This window comes from Bidens hawaiensis, unplaced genomic scaffold (genome assembly GCF_021521415.1).
Source record: "Bidens hawaiensis isolate Kalapana, Puna unplaced genomic scaffold, B.hawaiensis_p1.1 tig00034773_1, whole genome shotgun sequence".
Classification (NCBI taxonomy): Eukaryota; Viridiplantae; Streptophyta; class Magnoliopsida; order Asterales; family Asteraceae; genus Bidens; species Bidens hawaiensis.
In genome coordinates, this window is record NW_027496049.1 from 1 (window position 1) to 15,550 (window position 15,550).

The following is a 15,550-nucleotide window of genomic DNA, read 5'->3' on the forward strand; positions in this document are numbered from 1 at the left end:
TTCCCTTGTTCTGTAAAGCACGAACAAACTTCAGTTGTGCCTTTTGCTAACAGGTCATCTGACAGACTTGAGGCAAGGGAAGCTGCAATGCAAAGAGATTTAGTTAAATTATACCCTATGAGTCTATGACACTCCTAAGACAAATACTTATACGGCTACACTAGGATGTAAATATCATTATGGTATAAAGCTGCCTATACTTACCAATGCATGATACAGTTTTCTTTCTAACACTGGCTTGATTAGAATGTAACTGAGGCAACAGCGCACCTAACAGCAATTCATGATCTGATGTCATCAGATTTCCAAACTTATGCAAAATGTCACATAAGATATCCAGGCATTCACATTTTATGTCGGTCTTCGTAGTCTGTGAAAACAAAAGAATATGTTTCTCAAAAAGTTTGAAGAATGCAGCATCCATGTAACAAATATTTTTGTACCCATTCCAATGATAACAAAAAGAGAGATTATCCCATGCATTTATACACACTAGTGTAATGTTATTACAAACTTGCCTTTCTCACAAGCACTATTGTTTGACAAGAAAACTGTGGACAAAGGTGGACATGAAAAAGGGAACAAAAAAATCCTAACCAAAAGTAAATACAAATTAAAAAGTTCAAATAATGAACAAGACTATAGAATCATGAGAAATGTACAAAGATAGCAGCCGACTAAGACTGATCTCGAAAGTAGCAGTGCTTATGACAGTTCTCAATACATTAGCACATGCATGAAAGCCTTATTCCTTTAAAGAAACATTTTTTTTTATATAACTGATTTTAATATTACAGTAGTAAACAAAAACCAATACCAAATACCAGAATGATAGAACCAAACAACAAAATAAAATTAAAACTCATGACAGAAAATTACGCTATTTAAGGCAATTAAGTTTCTGCATTCTCCATTTTCAAGTTTTCAACCTAATATGTCATTTGCAGACCATAGATTTATTTTTCATCTACTTACTGAGTCACGTATTGTTGGTTCGTAGGCCTTGTTGGCCCGGTTTATTATATGAAGTCAAAAGAGGAGACGGGTGTGGGCGGTCGGGCCCAAGCCCGGCCCGGTTTAGATTTCTTGCATAATAATTTACTAACCCTAGTTCAGTCTCTATATAAACAACATTATGTACTTGTAATATAGGTCACTCAATAAAGATATACCTAGTTGCCACCCGTGGACGTAGGTCAGTTTAGACCGAACCACGTTAATCCTCGTGTTCGTTTATTGCTTTCGTGTCGTGTTCGGTTTCGTGTGTGCGTTTAATCCTAACAAGTGGTATCAGAGCTTAGGTTCGGATCACACGAAGAACACGTTGAACCAGCCGAGTCGCCGCCACCCTACTGCGCTAGGGTTCCGCCGCTGCTACGGTTTTCCGATTGTCGTTAGGGTATACGCCGTCGCCGCTGTTTCGCCGCTGCTAAACCCAGCCCGACGATCACGACTAGGGTTCAGTCGAGCAACGCATCACCACCGCGTTCCGCCGCTATCAACCGCAGTTCGCCGCCACTTAGCAGATACGATTAGATCTGACGGGGAAGGCAGTGGGTTTCGATTTATTTGGTCCTGGGTGCTGTTCGCGAAGAAAATAGTGAAAAGATATGCTATTATTTTCTAGGGACTTGTGAGCCATGACATTCATGGAAAAGTGAAAGATTACTTCCTTTTCTTCCTTGTTATTCGTGCAGAAGACCAAAGAGAAATAAGATTATTTTATTTTTATTTTTTTTTTCGTTTTGCATTTTGACCAATAGAAACACATTTTTTGGTTAAGCAAGAACGAGTTAAGACAACAAATCAAGATCCTATTTTTGTTGAAGAACAGTTGTCAAGTCAGAAGAAGCATTAAAGAAGCAGTGAACCAGTGTCAACCGCGCTGACAGGTTTTATCGTTTCAGTTTAAATTTCAGTTTCTGATTTTCAGTTAAATATTCCGCTGCGTATAAATAGGTTGATTGTTTAACAGAGTTCAATAGAACAGTCGTTAAGTTCAGGCTCGTGCCATTGCGTGTTTGTCTGTGTTTTATCTAGTTTTTCGTTTTAGTCATTGTCATGGCAGAAGACGGAAAGGTTCGATACAGAAGTTTGACGGACAGAAGTTCGGTTGGTGGAAGATACAGATTGAGGCACTACTTTGTCAGAAAGACTTGATGTAGTGTTTGAGGATGAAAAACCAGAAAAGTTGTCAGAAGCAGATTGGAAGAAGTTAGACAAGAAAGCTAGGGCTTGTATTACATTGTCATTGTCGGAAGATGTGGCGTTTAACGTCATGAAAGAAACCACAGGCCGTGTATGATGGACGCACTATCCAACATGTATGAGAAGCCTTCGGCAGCGAATAAAGTCTATCTTATCCGAGAGCTAGTGACAACAAGAATGAAAGAGGGTGGGTCAGTTACAACTCATATCAATAATCTTAATTCGATCTTGTCCGCTTAGTGTCAGTTGACATTAAGTTTGATGATGAAGTTCAAGGCCTCTTGTTATTATCCTCTTTGCCCGACAGTTGGTCGCAAACAATGACTGCAGTTTGTAGTTCGTCTACAAATATTACTTTCGATGGGATTCGAGATCTGATTCTGGGAGAAGATTCAAGACGCAGAAGTTCAGGTGAATCATCAGGCAATATGCTAGTCACAGAAGGTAGAGGTAGGGGAAAACAGCGAGGCAGTGGGGAGCAGGAAGAGGAGTCAGTCTAAGACTCGTAAGGATATTGAATGTTGGGGTTGTTAAAGAGAAAGGACACTTCAGGAATCAGTGTCCGAATGGTAAGAAAGAGGTGAACGTTACAGAAGACGACACAGATGACGGGGTCAGTAGTGATGAGGCTTTGGTTTGTAGTGTTGAGAGTAGCGTTGATGCTTGGGTGATGGATTCTGGTGCATCGTTTCATGCCACTCACTGTAGTGAAACGATGAAGAATCTTAAATTTGGGGATTTTGGAAAGGTTCGACTAGCGAATGATGATATTTTAGAGGTTACGGGTATGGGAGACGTTGATTTGATAACTTCAGCCGGTACTTCTTGGACTTTGAAAGACGTGAGGGTTATTCCAAGTTTGAAGAAACGTTTGATTTCAGTTGGGCAGTTGGATGACCAAGGGCACGATGTTAAGTTCGGGAATGGGCAGTGGAAAGTAGTCAAAGGGAATCTCGTTGTTGCTCGTGGAAAGAAAATTGGTTCATTGTATATGGTCGGCATGTCATCGAAAGGAGTGGATCCAGTTTTGGTGAAAGACAAAATCCGGTTCACAGAATCTCGTGGGCAGAAGAAGGTTCGTTTTGCAAGTAACAAACCCAGAGCCAAAGTGAAGATTCAGGATGAACGAGCTAGGAAGGTTAAATCAGTTGGGGGACATCGTGACAGTGGGAGCACAGGTCGTGTTTCAGTTACAGTTCCAGGTCGACAGTGGATTAAGAAAACCAGTATTCCAGCTGTAAAAGTCTCTCCAATGAATTACTTGCTGAATATGGAGAGTGTTTGTTCTCAGGTTATCTCAGGATCCGGTAGTTCGTTACAGTGGGAGCCGGTAGGGACAGAGAACGGGTCAAGGGCAGTTTTAGCCGTGACTGACGTGTTGGAGCTCCGGGGAGCTTCAACGGGCCTTCAGGTTAATTGATGAGAAGGCGGTGGCAACTAGAAGAAGTTTAATGTTCAGATTACAGAAGTACAATCAGGAGTGCAGACGAGAGTACTCAAGGCCTCCGAGTGGGAGATTGTTGGGTTCGTAGGCCTTGTTGGCCCGGTTTATTATATGAAGTCAAAAGAGGAGACGGGTGTGGGCGGTCGGGCCCAAGCCCGGCCCGGTTTAGATTTCTTGCATAATAATTTACTAACCCTAGTTCAGTCTCTATATAAACAACATTATGTACTTGTAATATAGGTCACTCAATAAAGATATACCTAGTTGCCACCCGTGGACGTAGGTCAATTTAGACCGAACCACGTTAAATCCTCGTGTTCGTTTATTGCTTTCGTGTCGTGTTCGGTTTCGTGTGTGCGTTTAATCCTAACACGTATCTCAATTGTTGTAACATAAGGGGAAATGAACCCAAGACATATGGCACATACAATGTAGTATACTCAACAACTAATTGACAATACAGTCATGCATTATGACAGGTAGATAACCCGCATATATGTCTTACTAACTATACTACCCAACTACTTTATGTGAGAATTTAAGTATAAGTTGAAAATGTAATTCTTCAGTAACTCACAGGACTTTTTATTCCTCCTATCAACTTCGGAGAAACAGAAACAAGAACTGCTTGCGTAACAGATGAGGCAGGAACTTCAGAAAAAATTGTCTTCAGAGCTATGCTTGCAGTGTCGCGATGCTTATCCTTCCCATTAAGCAGTTTATCACATAGCTTATCAGTCATCTCCAATACCCGTTCCTCATGGACTTTCTTCACTAGTGGAGCAAGACTAGAAAACAAGTTAAAAAGTTGTTAACACTAGCAGAAAAGCCCTATTATGTATGGACGGATGGATATGTCTTTGTGCGCTTGTATGTGCATGTATGTATGGATATATGTGTGCGTGTGTAAGTATACACATGTAGTGGGTGAATGCATTTATACATGCATGTCTATACACATGAAGGCGTAATATCCACAAGATAGGACCTAGGAATAGTTGGTGAAGCAGAAAGTACACTAGAGCAGGCAGCGAAACAAAAAGAATAATTGATTTATTTAAAGTAACTAGTGTTACATAATAACTAAAGAGGGTGGCAGGAAACAAGTCAAACCATTTAACAGCCAATCCAGAGACGTCACCAGCTGCATCATCAAGTTGTTGTAGAACAATATTGGACAATCTCGTCTCAAGATCAGTGTCAAGTTTAAAGCCCTCTTTGTTTAACTCATTTAATAAGTCAGAAGTTGCCATATATCTGTAATCTTTATCCTTCCCTATCATCTGCACATTTAAACATCAAAATGTGTTAAAACATCTTTCAAAGATAGACAATGCAACAAAACTAAAGTTTATTAATACGAAAGAAGAAAAAGAAAAAGTCCATAGCTACTTACCTTCTCCAGAATACCAGATATGGATGAATTTGCCATGAGTCTTTCCTAAAAAAACTTGTAGATACCTGAGATAGAAAGTATATGCATACGTCAAGGGAGAATAAAGATGTTACAGTGTGCAAGTGGAGACTAAAAAAACATAAGTGGAGATTCCGTCTTTTTGATACTGCTTTGTAGCAATATATTAAAAAGAGTAGTGATTCATCATTCATTTGAACTTCAATATAACTTGTAATGCAATAATATGTGAGTGTGAAAGCAGCACAGTTATAAGAGAAACAGAAACCTAGCCCTAAAAGTAAACACAACACATTGTAGTTTCATCTAATAGATAAAGAAATAAAGTTAAATCAAATGACCTAGATTAGATATAATTTACAAAAACCTAGTTACAATTTCATTACTATAGCAATTAACATTAGCGTACAACCTCAGTTCGTATAGAATAGAGATTAGAAGAAGGAAGGTCGGTGGCGGAGTAGTCCGACGGCGGAGGTGAGTGGTAGTTGAACAGGCGGTGTGGTTCGATCGGAGGAGTTTCTGCTGCTGCTTTTCACGATTGAATGAATAGCCAGGTGTTGCATAAACCCCGTGCACCAAACCAAATACTTTTCCTCACGTGTCAAGGCCTAATTACACCTAGCGAAACAAATCGAGCTCTGGTTACTAAGACCACGAAATAAATATAATAATCGGACTGTCAAATATTCGGAGTTTAATATATAAAAGAAAAGAAAGGCAAGGGAATTAATAAAAGAAAAGAAAGAGATGGAAAGGAAAACATAAAAGTTACGATCGTGTTCCCGAGCAATGTTTTCAGACCCGGGAGGGCGGACCGTTGTTTGACCCGGATGACATCATAATTTATATGTATATTTATATTTCATATTTTTTATATATAATATAATCATAATCATGTTTATGGACCATTTAATGTTAGTTGAAATTTTAAAGGATTAAACATGTAAAATAGAGAAACTAAATGGACTAAAAAGTATATTAATATTATCTCTTAATGAAATAAATAAAACATTTCAAGCTTCTGCCTCATCTCTTCCTTTACCTCTACACTGACTTTATCTCAAAACCCCAACCCTAAAATGAAATGAGATTACAATTAACACACAGCCGTCATATTCTCTTATACTTCTTAAACCCTAAAAAGAACTAGCGCCGCTTACATCCGCCATTGTTTACCATCGCTTATGATAATAATAACCATAGATTTGACATTATTAAAGCTTTTCATCTTCTCTTCAACTTCTTTTTCTTCCATGTTGTTCTCAGTTCATAGATCTGTAAGTGACGATGATAACCAGGCGGGGATGAAGACACGAGTTAGGGTTTGAGTTTTCATAGATTTTGATTTTCTATAATTAAAAAGAGAAAAAATATGCGTTTACAGGTTCACCCGGCGGTTCACCGGGTCCGGTCCGACCCCAACCTGTCAGAGCCGGCCGGGTTTTTAGAAAACGGGTCAACTACGCAAACCGAACCGATAAGAGCAGTGGGTCCCGGTCCGACCGGACGGTCTGGGCGGGGTTTCAAAACATTGTTCCCGAGTTTAAAGGAAAAGAAAATAAATTAAAGCTTTCATGTGTTCTTGAGTTGGAAGGAAGACTCGCAATTTTACAGCTATACCCTTGTTTCTTATAAGTATTCATTTATACTATGAGCTTCAAGGTGATCTTTGTATTCTTAAACAACCTCTCATCTGTTTTCCAATCTTGCATCCGAAAACATACAAACTTTCACAGCAAAATTATAATTTCTACTATGGTTGGTTTATGAGCCATAACACACACAAAAAAATGATGCAAATTAAGATATGCTCCAATATTATAGACGAGCCAAAAATTGTATTAAAAATTCAAATTATAATTTAAATAAACCATATCCTAATTAAATCATTTCTAGTACATATTGTATAATGATGATACTAATACTTATCTCCAAATAATATCATATATATAATAACCTGAGTTGAATCGAAAGCAACATATATGTTAGTCATCGACGCATATTGTTTGAAAGTCTCAACTTAGTGACCAAAAAATAAAAAGAAAAAGAAAAAAAGAGTCATGCTTTGATCGGTAATCATAAACTCATTGAAGTAATGGTCACAAGAAAGGATTTGCATATGGTATTGGTGGGTGATGTGCTTGACGCTTCGAAGTAGGTGGCAATTTGGTTACAATTAAAAAAGCAGCGAAGACCTATAATTAATAGGATGGGGGGTATTTTTGTAATTTGAGTTTGATTAATCTTGTTTCCACTTTTCTTTCTCTTTAATTCTTTCCGATTTGGAATATTGACATTAGAGTCAGATTTCATTCCAAATTAATTCCTTTTTTTGTTTCCCTCCTTAAAAAAACTTAGGAACTGTAACATTTTGTTTTGTTTTTTTTTTCGTTTTGTAATCGTGACCCGACCCAATACATACCCGGGTTCGTATTCGGAAAGTTATTACTAAAATCTCATTTTGTTTAAGTTTTAATCTTTATTTATGTATAATATCTATTCTTTTATATATATCTATGATTAATATGCGAAAACGACCCTAAACTATCTATTAACCACTTTTGCACCCACCGCCATAGAATAAGAACCAGATTGCAAATAATATCATAATTTCTTTCCCTCTTCTTCCTCCCTCTCTTCCATTGGCCTAAGACCCCCCCCCCCCCATTACTTGGACCTCAATTTTGGGCATAACAAATGAAATTGATCTTGCCATATCAATTGTTGACCAAAAAACGTGTTTAACCGACAGTTTAATTGTAGAAATATACGACCAATTGACATCTAACATTCCTAACACGAACCGCAGCTGGCCTCGTCCCTAAAACCCTATATAAACGCGTTTATAATTCAACTAATCGTGCATACACACTTCTTAAACCAGCGCAAATCAGAACCCTAACCTAATTATAACATACAAGTTCGTTAATATCATATTCGATATCAAGTTTGAGCCGTAACCCTAAGGTGCCATTAACCTTTAATCCGCTTCCTTCTCAGGTTATTAATGTATGCATTTAGTTCGTTTTTCAACGATTATCAATTGCCCTAAATCAATTTTAACCAACAATTAACATATTAATCAATATGATTGTTGGTTTACCGCTTCGACCTGCGTATTGCCCAGCCCAAGCAGTGGGACAGTTTTTCCATTCCCAATGCATGCAGTCAATGCTACCAATTATACCTGGAAATCCGCGTTCTTTCCCGACATGAAGTAATCTTCTTAAATCATCTTCATTGGGCCTTCTAAGGTATTCTTGACCAAAACATGAAATGACACCTTCAATGAACTTTAGAAGAGAATCCCTTGTTACAGTGTCACTTATTCTCAAATATTCATCTTGTGCATCTGTTGATGTCCCGTAAGCCAACACTCGCATAGCGCCGGTACATTTCTGCAAGTTTGAAAGGCCTTTTCTTCCGGTAGCATCACATCTTTGTTGAAAATATACATCATTTGCGGTAACAGCGGCCACTATACGGAGGAATAATGGTTTGCGCATTCGAAATCTACGCTGAAATGTGTCTTCACCATATGTTGGGCTGTCAACAAAGTAGTCTTTCATCAAACGTTCCTCCCCATGCTCGTGTTCACGATCACAATACCTTCTTCTTGATCTAGGAGGATGATCTCCTATGATCATATTTGGCATGCTTATAATAAATTCTGTAATTATGTTAATCAAGTTGCCGATTTTTCTCAGCAACCCTAGCTTCCCATTCATCAAATTCATTTGAGTTAGATGAATCGGAACTCTCCGATGGGTAATCATTGAGAGATATTTTCCAAATACTTAAGAAAGGAAGAGTTATTATTGGATAATACTCTATTAATGTTATACTCTCATTTATATAGAATAATATTAACCTGATCTTGGTAGATTATTTATCTAAACAAAATCTAAGCATCCGGTAACATGGTGACACGTGGAAACAAAGATAATGTTTGGATATCTAGTTGATAACGCCAGATTATGTTATCTAAACAAAATCCAAGCAATGAGTAAAACAGTGACACGTGGCAATGAAGATAATGTTGGATACGTAGTTGATATTGGCAGATTATTTTATCTAAACAAAATCCAAGCAATGAGTAAAATGTTGACACGTGGCAACGAATATAATGTTGGATATGTAATTGATAATGCCAGATTATTTTATCTAAACAAAATCCAAGCAATGAGTAAAACCGTGACATGTGGCAACAAAGATAATGTTGAATATGTAGTTGATAATGCTAGATTATCTTATATATACAAAAAACTAAACATCCAGTCAAACGAAGATAATGTTGGATATATAGTACATATGCATTACATGCATAAAGTAAAACACACATACATAAAAACCAAATATATTACAAATGCATAACAAACCAACTAAAATTAAAACACACGGTGACCGGATTTAATTAGACGAATCCATAGAGCTTCCTCATCAGATGACGCTTCATCATTTCTTCTTCAAGCGATAACAACGGCTTTTGCAACAGTGCTGTCAACTGCATACGTTGCATTTCCTCCCGCTTCCCTTCCATTTCCTCCCGCTTCTTTTCTATTTGCTCTTGCTTCCTTTCTTCCTTTTATTTTTCAAACTCGAGTCTTTTTTTCATGAGTTCAATTTCATCATTTCTAGTAAGGTTCAATACACGAAGCTGTTCAGTAAACTCCTCAGAAACCTTACCTTTTCCTTTTGCTTTTCTTTTGGCTGCATCTCTACCTGTTGGACGCTGAATTGTTGAACCACCACTAGTTGGTGTGTCTGGGTTGGAATTGACATAGTCCCCTTCTTCGGTAGTCCTTGTTCTTTTTGTGCTTTCAACGCTTTCTTCATCACCCACTTCACATTCAGGACGGGAACGTGTTGCATCATGGTTAATTTGTAGATCCCACCTAGGGTGCTTACACATAACTTCATTAAAAACGACAGTGTCGTTAAACTTTCCCCCATCTTGCTCGTAAATTTTATGAGCATTATTCTCAATTTCTTTCATGCTCATTCCACTTCTTCTTGCACGATATGCTGCCTTGTACGCACCAACCCATTTACTCCCATTTTCGCTAAGTCGGCTAAAACGACCTTTTAATTGATTTGCATTCCTTATACCAAGCTTCTCTGGATTTTCTTTTTCGAGCTGCATCGTACAATTTCCTTACTTCTTCCCAAAAATGTTTTTTCTTTTTGTTTTTACCTTGAACTTTATCTTCACCAGCCAAAAACCGGGATGACATTAAAGCGACATCTTCATCAACATCCCACTTTCGGTGTTGGGTTTCTGAAATTTTTGAGGTATGTTGTGAAGTGTTTTCATTGACATGAACTTGAGTTGGATTTGAAAAAGGCTAAGAGTTTTCGTAGAATTGGGTATTGAGATAATCTTCAGAATCTCCAAGATTCATGTGAAAGTTTGAAAATTGATGATTCATTGTAGGAATATGAAATCAGATAGAGATGGAAGGTGTGAGTGAATATGAAAGTTCTTATAATATTTATAGGGTTAAAATACGAATTTAGATATTTATTTTATTTTGTGAACAGATAATGTTTGATTTTTTAGATTATAAATCTTATCCAAAAAATCTTACTAACCAATAGAAAACTAGTGGTTCAAATAAGATAATTCAATAATGGTTAAAATTTTATATAAAAAATATGATTTTTTAAATAAACTCCATTTGTAACGAAATTTATACCGGAATGCTCACAAAAAAAACTAAGTAAGACTGTGCTTTTAGATTTTTTTTAAAAAGTCAAATATAATAAGTTATAAAACAAAAACCAAAATATATATATAAATAATTGTTATGAATTAAAAAGGAAAAATCAAAATAAAAAGTAACCAATGGAAATGTGACATGTGTGAATGAGAAAAACAAATTGGGTTTGCAATCTGGTTTGCCATTCCGATCGAGATTACACCCTTTACTCCTTTTTTTCTTTTTTTTTTATTCTCAAAATCTCAAGATTGCAATCTTGAGAATGCCAATGGCTGTAGTCTAAACGTTCTTCATGAAGACAACTTACCCGAATGATGAGTGGAACAAACGCTATGTTCCCGAATTTAATATATAAAAGAAAATAAAGGCAACGGAATTAATAAAAGAATAGAAAGAGATGGAAAGGAAAACATAAAAGTTACTATCGTGTTCCCGAGCAATGTTTTCAGACCCAGGAGGGCGGACCGTTGTTTGACCCGGATGACATCATAATTTATATTTATATTTATATTTCTTATTTTTTATATATAATATAATCATAATCATGTTTATGGACCATTTAATGTTAGTTGAAATTTTAAAGGATTAAATGTTGTTTAAATTGTGTACCTGGATGATGAATTCGATAAGTATTCAAACATGTGACCTTGATTTCAATCTTCATAAATAACCAGTAGCCTGAATTAATCTCTTAATCGTGTGAGAACTTTCAGATAAACCTATTTTGCCAGTTACACGCGATGATTTATCGGATAAGACAGAGATTTCTCTTGTTACTGAAAGTCGGATTTGTATGTTGCTGTGAATGTAATCAAGAACATATGGTAACCGCCTTCTGTTCTATCGATCGATTGTTCAACACCGTATGGTCTCCATACTTATAATCAAAATTGATGTCATGGGTTTTAAACCAAAAACCCATTTTATTAGTAGCCCACTAGATAAATTAATATGGCCCAAGTTATTATTTCAATAACAAAACCCAAATAACATTTAGAACTAAATCGAGCCCGCACTCCCGCATCACCCAACTCGTTTAATGTCTAATGTTATTTGCTCGATCGACAAGTTAATCCAATATACTAAAATACACGCTGATAACACTAAAATTACCAACAATCCTCCCCCAATTTAGTGATATCCATGACTAACTTAACTATCCTCACAGAAACTCAAACGCATGCATAAATGAAATGCCGTGACGATTGAATTCCATCTTAGTATATTACACATTCCAAATATTCGAATATCGGGGTGTCGCTAAGGATTGAACCCTTTCTATTCATAGTGAATACTCGAAGATAATATACACATATGTTTATAAATCCAAATTCCACTTGACACAATATTTTACTAGCATGTGTCCTAATCCTTCAAATAATATATCAAAGCTCAAGTCCAAAGCTACTTAAAGCGGCTAAACTTCATATTCTTATAGGTAGTTCATTAATCTTGCACCAGCACTGCAATTTTTCAATAAAATATTAAGAAGTTATACTTCAACCTCCTTTATCTCGCGGTCCGAACACATACATCGGGATGTTGCTACTAATGTGTTCCAATTTCTAGATGTTAAGCTTTCCACATTGAATTCAGCATCTAATATCATATTAGATGGGAATTGGGTATCTTAACATGAGAAATTTGATGTGGACTTTAAACCCATCCCTATGGCTGATTTATTCACGAGATCTCTTCCTAACCCTTTAGTTAGATCATCAGCCAAATTATACTCAGATATCACACCATGCATGATGAATCATGCTATGTATAAATATATAACTGTCTAGAATTTCCATTATACACCTAACTATACTCAAAGTCAGCACTATCACACCTGATAGATTTTGGTGATATCAGTTTAACCACAATGTAATTTCATAATGTCAGTTTCCTAGCCATTTAGCCCCTTTTTATTAGTTGCTACAAATGCTACAAACCCACATTCCGTTGTCAATCAATGCAAATTCATTCCTTAATTACCTAAAAAATGAAAACTTCCCCAAGAGAACATACACATCCACTTAGTTATATACATATTGCATCAGAATACCCTTCTAAAACTTCTAGAACTGAAAGAAAAACTTGAATAACACAAACCATAATTCATGGTTCTTTTAATACCTTAGCCGAGAAATAGAATCACCCTGATTAGACCTAAGTTTGATATTAGGATCTATAGGAGTATTAACTGGAGGACAATCAAATTGACTGAATTTCTTCAATACTTTCTCAATATAATGAGATTGAGTCATAGTTATACCATTGTCACTCCTTTTTATGATCATACCTAGGATAACATCAACCTCCCCCAGATCCTGCATATCAATCTTAGAAGACAATATTTTATTTGTTTTATCAATCACTCAAACCCGAGTTACAAGATAACAAGGAATTAACCATTTTATTCAAGTTTTTTTTCGTTCAACCACACCATCATGTTTGTGATGTATAAGTAACCGTGGTTTAATGTATTATACAAGTAGGCTCAAAACACTGAATCATAATATTTTAATGCACCTTTTGTTGATAATCCTAGCTATTACATAAATAATTTACGTGCATAACTTGCATCATTTTTATATATGCACATATCATAGTACACAAAAAAAAAATACACTTTGTGTAGTATGAAGCAACCACTAGCATCGTAACAGCCTATTCCAAAATCATACATACATATACATACTTTATAATTCAAAATTATTGTGGACACAAAAGCACATTTTTCAAACACAAAAAACTAACATTCATTTTTATATATCGAAGCACATGACTTATAGAGCAATTTAAGCCAAAATTCAATTTTAACTCCAGAACCAAGGATACATTGATCCTTTAATGAAAATAGATGTGCATGGATCAAGCTTTTGTACGTGGTCTTTAATAATTTGTTTTGTTTGCACTTATGGCTGATAATTTAATCAAGCTTTTATATGGCTTTCATTAAGCTATAAAACAAATTAATTAAAATATCCGTATGATACTATGATTGGTGTATCGGTCTAAAAACTGGAAATAAAGCAAACACTCAGGGATTAGGATATATGACGACATTTTCTTATCTCACATATATCGACATCAAAATTCTTGTTCTTGATATTCCTGTTCTTGATATTCATCTTAATCATAATACTTTCAACCTCTATTAGTATATAAATTCTTAATCAAGCCACAAAAGCTTCATCTTTAAAATGCAACAAATAAATAAATAAAACAATATCTAGAAACATCATCAATATAAATACTTAAAACAATCCCAGACATGAGACTCTTTCACATCCTTAGAACATACAACAGATTATCCAAAACAAATGTTTTACAGACGTAAATACAAGTTTAACTTTACATTTCTCATCCTAAGTACAGATCCATCTTCAACTAGTTCAAATTCTTCAACCATTTCAGATTCTTGCATACGCGACTCGTAGCGCCCGAGTCTACCTTCCATGCAAGCATTTCATAATGTACATAAAATGATTCAGAAATAAACGATACATAATTCTAAACCGAATTATATTTAGAAACCATTGAACTTTTTAAGTCCAATAACAAACCTGAAATCCGGGTTTCGTTTATTTAACACCCAACAGGTTTTCCCGACACGTATACCTCTAATGTGCTTATCGTTACTTAGGTCACGGCCCATCAATCCCAATATGTGAACCATTTGGACAAATATTTATAATAATATTTTTATTTCTTTGAATCAAAAATCCAAATTTTGTGTTTTGCAAATAAATAACATGTTCCGAATAACTAATTGAAACAACTACAAAACTTAAATGTTTTTCATATTTAACGTAGAGTTAGTCAATGTACCTTGTAGAGCATACAAGTATATTGATCCACTTGGAACTGCCCCATTAAACTTGTTTCATCCGGGTTATTCCACCTTAGTCTTAAATATTTTGAATTTATCTAAGACTTCATCTTTTGCATGCAATATATACATATAGCTAAATCTTGATCCATTATGCATAAAAGCAACCACATACTTTCATTTCCCAATGAATGTGTAGAGTGAAAACATGCATACCACTACGTAAAACTCCCATAATTATACCAAAAGTACGAAATATCATAGATTCTCTAAAACTTACATGGTCTAAATAAGCTAGCATGTCATAACATAGAATCATGAATTTAGGTGTACTTGGAATAATGAAAACAGAATCAGAATAACAAACATGCCACATCGAGATAAAATATATTTATTTGAATCAAAATTTACTTAATTTCCTCAAAATTATGTGATATATAAGTGGCCAAACAAATTCCAACAGCTATTAATTAATAATATTATTTGAATAACAATTGCCTTTACATATTTATTTATTCATATAAGTAAGCCAAATAATAAAATCACATAATTTTTCAAATCCAATTCAATGAACAAATCCTTATCCATGTGCAAACCAAGTCAAAGAACCATTTATTTCCAAAAATTACCCTTAAGAACCGCATTTCTACTTTATTTTCAAGAGAGAACCACTTTTAAAACCATGACCAAAAGTGACTCCCACTTTTAGTTCCGATCACCATATCAAAACAAGATGCTCATCCATATTTTCATATGCCTTTGAATTTCAAAATTTCATGGATCATTAATTCCATATACAAGCAAATTACATGGATACTTAATATCCACATGGTGATCTGTAGGTAATACTTATAAACTACCTTTAGATTATCTATATTTGTAAAATCCACATGTTCTGGATTAAAGCTTCCTGTGTATACTAATATTCAATGGAAACA

General features: G+C 35.5%; 3 protein-coding genes across 3 annotated transcripts; all 3 read right to left on the reverse strand.

Annotated features, from left to right (window-relative positions):
* Positions 1-29: 29 nt before the first annotated feature.
* LOC143586705 (cullin-associated NEDD8-dissociated protein 1-like) lies at positions 30-5,653 on the reverse strand (the record flags this gene model as incomplete). Its single annotated transcript, XM_077068186.1, has 6 exons — positions 5,466-5,653; positions 5,049-5,093; positions 4,766-4,935; positions 4,230-4,440; positions 205-370; positions 30-82 (listed from the first exon to the last, which is right to left on the reverse strand). Coding segments are annotated over exons 2-6 (636 nt in total), but the record flags the coding sequence as incomplete, so codon positions are not given.
* Positions 5,654-8,128: 2,475 nt separating this feature from the next.
* On the reverse strand, positions 8,129-8,725 carry LOC143586706 (uncharacterized). Its single transcript, XM_077068187.1, has one exon. It carries the CDS (start codon positions 8,723-8,725, stop codon positions 8,129-8,131), a length of 597 nt encoding a protein of 198 aa, XP_076924302.1.
* Positions 8,726-9,654: 929 nt separating this feature from the next.
* LOC143586707 (uncharacterized) lies at positions 9,655-10,212 on the reverse strand. Its single transcript, XM_077068188.1, has one exon. It carries the CDS (start codon positions 10,210-10,212, stop codon positions 9,655-9,657), a length of 558 nt encoding a protein of 185 aa, XP_076924303.1.
* Between the last annotated feature and the right edge of the window lie 5,338 nt (positions 10,213-15,550).

What these genes read in the sequence shown, in the direction of transcription:
- LOC143586706 (XM_077068187.1), bottom strand. Translation starts at nt 8,725, where the DNA reads ATGCCAAATATGATCATAGGAGATCATCCTCCTAGATCAAGAAGAAGG.
- LOC143586707 (XM_077068188.1), bottom strand. Translation starts at nt 10,212, where the DNA reads ATGCAGCTCGAAAAAGAAAATCCAGAGAAGCTTGGTATAAGGAATGCA.